General features: G+C 42.0%; 1 protein-coding gene across 1 annotated transcript; it reads right to left on the reverse strand.

Annotated features, from left to right (window-relative positions):
* Window positions 1–5,048: 5,048 nt before the first annotated feature.
* Window positions 5,049–9,385, reverse strand: LOC104950840 (transforming growth factor beta-1-like; the record flags this gene model as incomplete). Its single annotated transcript, XM_010777416.1, has 5 exons — window positions 5,049–6,222; window positions 6,334–6,444; window positions 7,181–7,331; window positions 8,714–8,945; window positions 9,083–9,385. Coding segments are annotated over 5 exons (845 nt in total), but the record flags the coding sequence as incomplete, so codon positions are not given.
* Window positions 9,386–10,002: the final 617 nt, after the last annotated feature.

Consider the following 10,002-nt stretch of genomic DNA (forward strand, 5'->3'; position numbering starts at 1 on the left):
AACAAATCCTACGTGTATTCCACTGACTGCATATGACTTAATGTACACATGTGAGCACGTGTGCATAAATCCATCCTGCACATGTATGCAGCAGTGTGTTTGAATATGGTCTCATGGGTGTACTGTACATGTATAATGTGATTGCGTGTGAGCGTGCATTGAATGGGAGGAGAAATTAGGAAAAGATTGCATAAACCAAACACATCATTTCACCCTGCTGCCCGCTCCCAAAGTGGCCCAATCGCAGGAAATGGGTGTAAAGGAATGACTCAGCTTCACATTGACCTCCACCACCCCTCAACTCCCTAACGCCCCCACCCTCTCCTTCAGGGCGGCTTTAATTAGAAAAGCAACTCGTTTGTTTTTCTTCGTCTCAACACCCAGTCTGCCCCCTCTCTCCGTCTCTGCCTCTTAAAACGAGCGCATCCCAAATTTGCCGATGACTCATAGCTTTCTCCTCCACCCATCGCTGTCGTGCACCCTCGCTCTTGCTCAATTGGCCTAGATTCCGCATTTGGTGTTGGGGTGGAAGAAAAAAAACAGCTGTCACACAGATGTATGTATCATACCTGCTCAGGTGTGTCGGATCAGTAGAACACTCGAAGCTCCAACTTTGATACCGTCATGCTGAAACGTTTACGTTTTCACCCGGGCTCAGTTGCTCAAGACCAACACAGTAACACACACTCATGCGCTGGGCTCATGCACGTACACAAATACTCAACTGCTTCAAAGGATGCAGTGTCATAAACAGAGGGACTGAGAAGGAGGAATGTGTTGTTCATTGGGGAATTCAGAGCCAGTGGGGAGAGGAAGGAGGGGTGGGGGCACACTGACCTAATGTCCCTCGGAGTAGAGGCAATGGAGGAACAGGCTTATTCTCTGCTGTCATAACCCTTGTACGTCCATCAGTACAGCTGAGAGCCCCACTGACACAGGACATCATGGCTAATCCAAAACAGACCCTATACCAAGCTAGCAACCCCCTTACCTCCCATGTATCCAATAAGGGGAGTTACCATGCGATGCAGACAATGTGTGTGAATGTGTGTGAAAGTGCGTGTGTGTGTGTGTGTGTGTGTGTGTGTGTGTGTGTGTGTGTGTGTGTGTGTGTGTGTGTGTGTGTGTGTGTGTTAGTGTGCATTCACAGAGCAGGAGGATGATATTTCTTCCCGCTGTGTCAGTTTAACCCAATGTGTGTGATTTGGAAGTGCCCTGAGGTCCTCTTCAGCTGGCTTTTTAAAAATTCCCAAAGTTCCCCAAAATAAAATAGGCGAAGCAGCTTTTGTGAACAGACTACAACTATACATCAGAGAGGCCAACTCAGTGGACAGCTGAAGACACATCTTTTAGATTAGCTTTTATTAGCGACACCCCCCTTTTAACTGATCTTCAATTGGACCGCTCAGACATGTGTAACACGATATAACACAGCACAGGAAAGGGAAAACCCCAAAAAGCATAAAAGGGCCTCTTTAACAAACCTAGTTTCCAGAAAACCAGAAACCTTTTAATAAAAAAAACATTTAGTTACACACTAGGGCAGTAAAGGCTAGCGAGGTTCTGCTAAAGAAAGTTATTGGGACCCTCAAACCTCACTAATTCTCCCCCCCCTCCCACTGTCACCATCACCCTTGGGGGATGTGAGAATAAACTGCTATTTAGGATATGCCTCTCCCCTGGGTGTAATCTCAACAGGGCCAATGTTGTCTTTTTATTACCAGGGACCTTGGTAGCTGTTTATGAGGGTATATGTGTCCCCTTGTGTCCATGGAAAGGGAAAGGGAGAGAGTAACAGAGAGAAAAGATAGAGACGCAATCAGAAAATAGGAAACGGAGCGGGGGGCGGGCCTGTGAGACGGAGCCTGTCCAGATATACATTTAGTACCTTTCCTTATTTAGGAAGATGTTTCTTACTTACTTACTGAGCAAATGAGTCAGGGCATGTTTTATAACCACACTCACATGGTTCATCATACTTTCCCTTTGTAGTTTTCACTTTGAAGAGTTTTTCTCTTTCTTCCTCGGCGTACGAGGCTAAGATGTTAGCTACTGGTTATGTGCATGACAAAAGAACATAGCCAGCATTTGGAGAAAAGGATTTGAGAGACTCTCATTTGTGAAAATGTTGTTGTTAATGCTAAAACACTTAAGCTAAATGGAGAAGAAGTGTGTGGTCTATTATTCTCTGTTCATTCAGTCCCACATCTGCTTTCTCCCCTATTACCTGCCTTGATTGGTACAGGTGGTAACTCCACACGGCCAGGGGGGCTTCAAAGCGCTGGCAGGGGCTAAAGATGAGAGAGGACAAGTGAGAGAAAGGAAGAGACAGAGCAAGAGATATGGTCGGCTGACTCAGACTGTGATAACCATCTCGGCTTAAACTGCAGGTGTGAAGGGGGAGGCACGGCGGTAAAGGTGAGACAGGTGGAGTGGGGGGGGAACCTGTCAACTCACCGTTGACCTTTTTTGCACATTCAGCAGTTCAGCCTCCACACAAAACTTCTCAATAATCAATTAATGTGTAGACACTGCTACACATTTCCAAAGCCAAGGTAATAAGGTGTGTGTGTGTTACAGTTCTTATATTTCTATCTTTGTGGGGACCAATCCAAAGTGAGGACATTATTTTTATCCGGTCCCCACTCCTCAAAAAGGTGTGTATGTGTGTGTGTAAATATTCATGGTAGGAAATATATGCATTATAGTAATAAAAAGCGTAATGAAATAAAAAAACAACATCAATGAAAACAATGAAGACAGCATTTGAACCAAAATATATATTGCCAAACAATGACATGTAGTAAAACGTAATCGTTTTTTGTAAGGATAATTAATAAGATAGGAAAACAAATGTAGTGAAATTACTCAGTCTTCATAAACATTCAAATGAAAAACGACTCAGCAATCAAAATAAATAAACATTTGATAATAATAATAATCAGAGCAGAGTTTTAACAGAGAGTAGGAAGCCATGTTTGTCGATGTGTGAGTATTTGTGTGTGCATGCACAGAATCAGCACCTGGAGCAACAATGGCTGTGAGCAGCTGTGTGTTTGTGGAGCAGCAGCAGGACACCACAGTGTGTTATTAAGGTCGCAGTCAGCTCTGTCTGAGCCCACAGGAATTACACCAGGTCGCTTCAGAGATCTACTTTTAATAAACAGTTGGCGCAAAACATCAGTGGGCATATAATTGCAAATGTCATATGTGTTGTAATAAGACAGAACCCAAAATAGCATTTCAAGACGGGCGGCGTGGCTGATCCACTTAGATTGTAGCATGTGCATGTTTTACGCAGCCTAACATGAAACAGAGCTTTTACAGATAAAAAAGCATGTGCATGCAATTAAAGGGTGATTTATAACACAATTGACTTATTTGCTCTGAGGAAGTGCAACAACAGAGCAATTTTCGTATTACTCATGAAGTCATATAAACTCTGCACGTGGATTGCATTAACAGTAGGGGAACACCTGCTTGACCCTGAAATGCTGCAGGCACCTGTCTTCACTTTTTCTCTCTCGTGTAACACTCGGTAAGGAAGATTCAAGTGCCTTTTTTCTTTGGATGCAGCATTTTTTAGGAAGTGCTTCAGTATGTAGCAGGAGGTGTCAGCAGCTTGCTTCAGTCCCATAAAAGCCAGAGGGCTCGAGAGGAAGCAGCTGCCGAGAAATGAACATTGGTTTGAAGGACAAGCCTACTTGAGTTTGACTTCCCTCTGGGACTGTTCCATTAACATCCTGATAGATTTATGAGCCTCTTCTTACTCTTTGTTTGGTCATTACAGGGAAAGTAAAGCAGGTGGAAGTGCTGGCATTTTTAGAAACATTTTAATGATCTTGTCTCCTCCAACACAACTCATGTTTAACTTGTTTGGGATTAGGTAATGATCTTACTTTCTTGCAGAAAAAAAACCTTTTAACATTCCAATTACATCTGCTCTGCCAAGATAAAACAGTACGTACTGTGCGTCGGCACCATTAAAAATCAAGACCTGGCAAGGGATCTGTGTGGACCACGTTGAGAGGTGAGATAAAAAGAGATTCAATTATGTTGATCATGTTTCATTTTTACTTTGTTTATCCTCCTTTAGAGAGCTCTTTCCAAACAAGGGATCTCTGTGTTGAAGATTCTTGCACTTTGCAGAAGAACACTGGGTAACATGACCAGCTTTGGAACAAGATAGCACAGATCACTGTCGCTTTGTTTGCAGCATCCCCCACACCCCTCGGGAGCACAAATCTTATGTAAGGTATTTGACGTGTTGTGCTGGAGCCGCGGCTGTGTGTCAGTGGGTTCAGTGTTTTCATGTGCATGTGTACAGTATGTGTGTTTAATTTTCCATGTAGTCACTGCCCTTAAGTCTGGGACTTACCAACGGGTCTGGACCTGCTTTCCTCACTCCCAATTCAGCCTCGTGGGCTGCCAGTAATCCCTTGAGTACTGAGGGAGAGGGGTGGGGCTGGCAGGGTGGGGGTGGACGAGGTGCCTCGAAGATAGTTAAAGAGATGTTGGTATGGTGTGCATCCCTACATGTAAAAGCAGTGCCAAGAACGGGGCTTTGCGTCCGGGAATTGGAGCGCTGCCTCAGGTGCTGCTCTTCTTCAGTCAGTCCACAGCCGTCCAGAGTAAACACACATCCACTGCTGCCCAGAAATAGACCACACGCACCTGGCATTCACCAAGCTTTTCCACTGGTAGATCTGACATTGGACAGTCATAAGCGCACAACCTGGTTTTATAGAATTTGCTGAAAGAAACATAATATTTGTTCTGTGCATGCTGTATGTCCCCACCAGCAAAGGAAATACACGAGAGATGTTTAAGTAGCTGAAAAGTTGTGGGATTTGTTTAAGTCACAAAGCAAAACATCCCAAACACTGACAAGATGAAACATTTCATTCATGTTCCCTCATGATGATGAAGACCAGAATGCATGTCTAAATGTTATCGGTTTACACACACTTCACAACACAGCTCTCTGACGAGTGATACATTGCATGTGGTTTTATTCTTCTTGGAAAAAATATTCCACCCTAACGTGATAATTTAACAACAATGTTTATTTAAAATTGTTAAAATATTTACAAATACAAATTTCAAATGGTAAGTGCACTACAAGAAGAGTATTTTTTTGAAGTGTAAAACAAGCTGAATTCGTTCTTGAGTTGTGCGAAAAGCATCACACTACAGATTAAATGAAAAAGAACTGTCCTGGAATAAAAGGCATACATTGCCTCTTATTATAACTTACTATGGCGTTATAAAAAACAAAAACAAATCTCTGTATTGAGTCTGTATGGCTTCCCTAAAACCAACACCACAACCACAGCCCCTGACCCTCACCATCTAAAGACAACAAGCTGGCTGTAAATCCTGAGAGAGAAAAACAAGGTGTCATCACTCTTACAACCACTGATATTACTCATGGCTCTGACAGCACGGGAGGCTTCATGAGGACAGACTGACATTTAACTATGTATTAAAAAAGCATTTTACAAATCACGTGGGCTGTAGAAAAGTAAAACTGAAGAACGGTTGTCGTGAAAGACTTCTCTGTTTGCTGATGAATCCAGATTCTTGGTTGGAGGGAGTTCCCAGGCTGGACTGTCTGTTCACCTTTACGGTTCTCCAAAAACACCTGGGGCATTGTTTTCCAGGAAAACCCCAGCACCTGGGATTTAGCACCTTAAACTGAGACCCCATTAGGAAGATTATATGGAAATAACCACTTATCCCAGACAATCATCAAGGTCATTTTGGTCCTCGTATCCTTTGGAATTCTTCCTTCTTGTTTTTATAAAAATCCTTTAAATCTGTCCAACTTTTACACATGTATATCACTTCTTTAAAGATCTGTCCCTCCAACAAATAAATTAATTCATTTTAAGACAGATATTTCAACTACTGCAAGGAAAAAGTATATACACATAGAAAAGAATATGGATAAAAGGAGTCCATGGTTTGTGCGTTCAACATGACAATGGTGGCTCTCAGGAAAAAGGTTGGACCACAAAGATCCTGAAGACTTTACATTTGTTGTTCTCCATGTCCTCATTATTCTGCTCCTTATTCACCTCATTGTTTCCGTTGCATGCCCCTCTCTGTGGCCTCAAACACATCTCGGTTTATGTTCGAAAGGATGCGGAGCAGTGTGCCATGTCATATTTTTTAGCTACACTTGCAGGACTTCACAACCATGTTGGACAGCTGCTCCACCTGAAAGTGAAAATCAACAGCAATGGGTTAACTCATTGGCAAGTGTGGCTTTCACATGAAATGTTCGGTAAATACTTCAGAATGGAGGCTACATGGCTGCGGTATGGATACCTTGTGTTGCCTGCCCACGTAATAGAGGATTGGCAGTGGCTCCAGGGCCTGGGGAACGCAGCAGGGCTGAGCAGAGGCTCCTGGGTTGTGATGCTTGTACAGGGCCAAAATCTGCAAACAATTATAACAAGGGAAGGACATGAGAACAGCTGAATGGTTACAGCGCATACCACATAACCGCAACCCTTTCCATTCCAGGACCTATGTTTTGCGTGTCATACTGGGTTTCCATTCTCTTTCTATTTTTATTCCGTCTCTGCCAAATAAAGGCAGAATGCCAAAGAATGATCCTCAAAAAGTGATCTCAGCTCAGTATTTCATAATCCCACAATGCATTTGTAGTAAAAACTGATTGTTACAAGCTTAAGTTACCAGAGTGTTTATGTTAAAATATTGGTATTGGCAACAAAATGTTGAATGGGAAGTATTGTAAATGAAAACATTTCACATTGATGTCATAGTAATCCGTCTCGTATGTGCTTTATTATTAGAAATGGGCGTGTAAAAAATTATTTATGTCATTAACAATTACAATGATATATATTTGTTTACGTTTTGTATTGTATAATCTTTCAAATCTCGAACCACTAAATGTTTGACCAAAATAATTTTTCTGTCTACCAACTAATGGAGGATCGGCTCAGCAGTAATTTTAACCCTCTTTATGAACAGTGACAACACTTCCACAATCCTGATGTGTGAATCAAAGCAGCCCTTGAGAAGCCATAAACGGAAAAACATTAAGTTCTAAGAATTATTGCGTCTGAGCTGCCGAACCTTAACTCTGCTGTGCCTTAATTTAGCCATGGAATCAGAAATAGATAGTCCACTACTTTGAGGTGTATACCTGAGAATATTTGTTTTCAGCATTCCAGATGTAGGTGCAGGACCCCATGCAGTAGTTAGCATTGTAGCCCGTCGGCTTATGAATCCACTTCCAGCCTAGATCTTTCCTGAAGTCGATGTACAAGCTTCGCACGCAGCAGGTCTCCGTAGTACTGCGTAAAGAGAAAACAGGGAAACTTTTTTGATGAGAAAGCATAGCAGTTTTCAGTTGTTGCTGAAAAGTTGCTGTGGCAGGGAAATCTTCAAAATCCATTAGTTTTTAAAAATTACGATTTAATATAAGATTGCTCTCATCCCATCAGTGTACACTTTGCAGGCACATAATGAGAGGTCTATCCCACACTAAGTTAGGGTTTAGTGTCCAATAAAGGGCAGCAAATCTAATCAAAAGTGTAAAATACAATGTGCTCAAGTGCAGCTGGGGTTCAGTAAACGAGTAGTTTGCAGGTGGAGTCTGGACCCCAGTTGCTCCTAAAAGCCAGACAGTGTGTGTGGACAGCCTGGTCTCATAAAAACAACATTCTTGTACAACAAAAATGCGTTTTCAATAACGTTTCAAGGCAAACCTATTTTCTCCCAGATGACGCTTTGTTTTTGATTGATGGAGTATGTTTCTAATCAGTGGAAGACGCTGTTGGGGTGAAGTCTGGTTTGATGGATGGATCAAAAATACACAGGACTTTCACCCAGAGTAGGAATATACTAGCCAAACCGTGATCTTTCCCTAAAACCGAACCAAGTACTTCTGATGCGTATTTAATTTGTTTCAAGTCATAACGTTAAACACATGTTAATAACTGTGACTGTAATCCAGAAGAAAATATGTTTCCCTTGAAATGTAATTGAGAATGCAGTTAAATTGCATCGGACCATCATTTGTAGGAGACAGGGTTGGTGTAGATAGATTAAGTACTGAGGCCTACTGGGGTTCAGAAGCGCTGTACAAATACAGTCTATTTACCACACAGCTTTGAGTTGTGCTTTCACCTGTCCCAACGTGTTAAAACCAAGCCCCCAGGAAGTGCTCCGGACGTTGAAGCAAATCTTTGTAGTGGCCAAACGGTGGTACTACGACTTGTGTGTTAGTCTGTGACATCATTGGGCCCAAAAATACTTTTTCCCATTGACTTACATTGAGTAAGAGACGTCTGTTAATCAGCGGGTAATATATTAAAACAAAATCAACCAAGTGACCGCTTTTATAGCCCTTTAATAAGTCATTAGGGTCTAAAAGTTTTCTCTCTACATTCATTTGACGTAGCCGAGAGCGGAAGATTGGAGGCGGGGCTTGAAGGGAAAGCTAAACTTTGCACGCTCAATGAGCCCAGGTACGGGTACTTTTGCTCTCAAGAGTCCATGTGCCACTGAGCAACTTCCATAGGTAAGAAAGGGGTCCCGCCTCCAACACTGTATCCAGTTCTCTTCATACATCCATGGTTAAATCTCACAATGGGTAGCAAAGCCTGTTTCAGCTTCAAACATGTTATTGAAATAAATGACAACAGAAAAATTTGCTATCTGCAGGATTGCTTACGCTGTACAGATATCTTTGGTGTCCGTGGAGCGTTTTCGGCGCGAGGTGAGGTGGCTGCTGCTGTTCTGAGGGATGGACATGGTCAGGATGTAGGGTGGTTGCTTTGTCAACAGTTGCATAGTTGATTTGTCTCCCCTACTGTTGTCAATACCGGAGATTTTAAAACCAAAGACTTCGGAATTGTTCAGGCCGCATTCACAGAACAGCCGAAGTTCGAAGCCCTGCTCATCGTCTGGTGAGACAGAACAGTTACAGCTATTCAAAACTTTATTGGTTAAGGTAGACATCATCTTTAGTATCTGCAGACAGGTGGAACTAAAGAAATGAACAGGCGTCATATCAAGTGTAAATAAAGTTATTTTTTCTCACCAGTCCCTTTGAGCCATGTATGCAGGCTCTCAGTGACATCAAAGGACATCCACTTGTCTTTCCAGTGATTGGAGACGAAGCGGGAGACGAGGTGGCGACGCGCTTCCCCCAGACCCTGGTACAGCTCCACCCGCTGCTCCTTTTCTATGCTGGTGCTCTTGATGAGTATCCGTAGCTCCGCACTGGTCAGCAGGCGATAATCCCCCACACTTTTACGTATCTCCGACAAGTTGAAGATCATCTGGATCATTTTTTTTGTTCCTGTCCCTGTGTCATTTTTTTCTGTGGGATTTAAAACAGTAACTGATGACGAGATTCAAAAAACAAGAAGGAATCTTATCACCAATAATGACTTTGGATGCATAAAAACATAACATGCCATGTTTAAAGGCGGAATATAAAAGGCACTGTATGTGTTACTGGCTTTCAGAAAGGTAACTATTTTGAAATGTAATTAAACATTTTAAAACTGCGTCTTTTTATGGAGGAGAATATATAATTGGCTCGTTGTCAGCAGATAAATATTAAACATTTGAATCTGATATTAAGGCACAGACAGGTATATATGTGTTGTTTCCATTCTTTCATTATCCTTTGCTGCCTAATTTACGAGAGATGGTGGAGATCTGACATGTTATTCTTATATTCAGTGGTGGAAAGTAACATTAACTCAAGTACTGTACTTAAGTACACATTTGAGGTACTCTGAGTACTCTGAGTTTACCCAAGTATTTTCATTTTATACTTCTACTCTACAACACTTTGGAGGCAAACTTTGTACTTTTTACCCCACAATATTTATTTTAAAGATGTATTCACCAGTTATTTTTAGGGCTGTCAAGTTAACGCGTTAATAACGCAAAAAAAAATGAACGCCACTAATTATTTTAACGCGATTAACGCATGTGTATTTGTTGTCC

Source organism: Notothenia coriiceps, unplaced genomic scaffold (assembly GCF_000735185.1).
Source record: "Notothenia coriiceps isolate Sejong01 unplaced genomic scaffold, NC01 NC01_scaffold00018232, whole genome shotgun sequence".
NCBI classification, from domain to species: domain Eukaryota; kingdom Metazoa; phylum Chordata; class Actinopteri; order Perciformes; family Nototheniidae; genus Notothenia; species Notothenia coriiceps.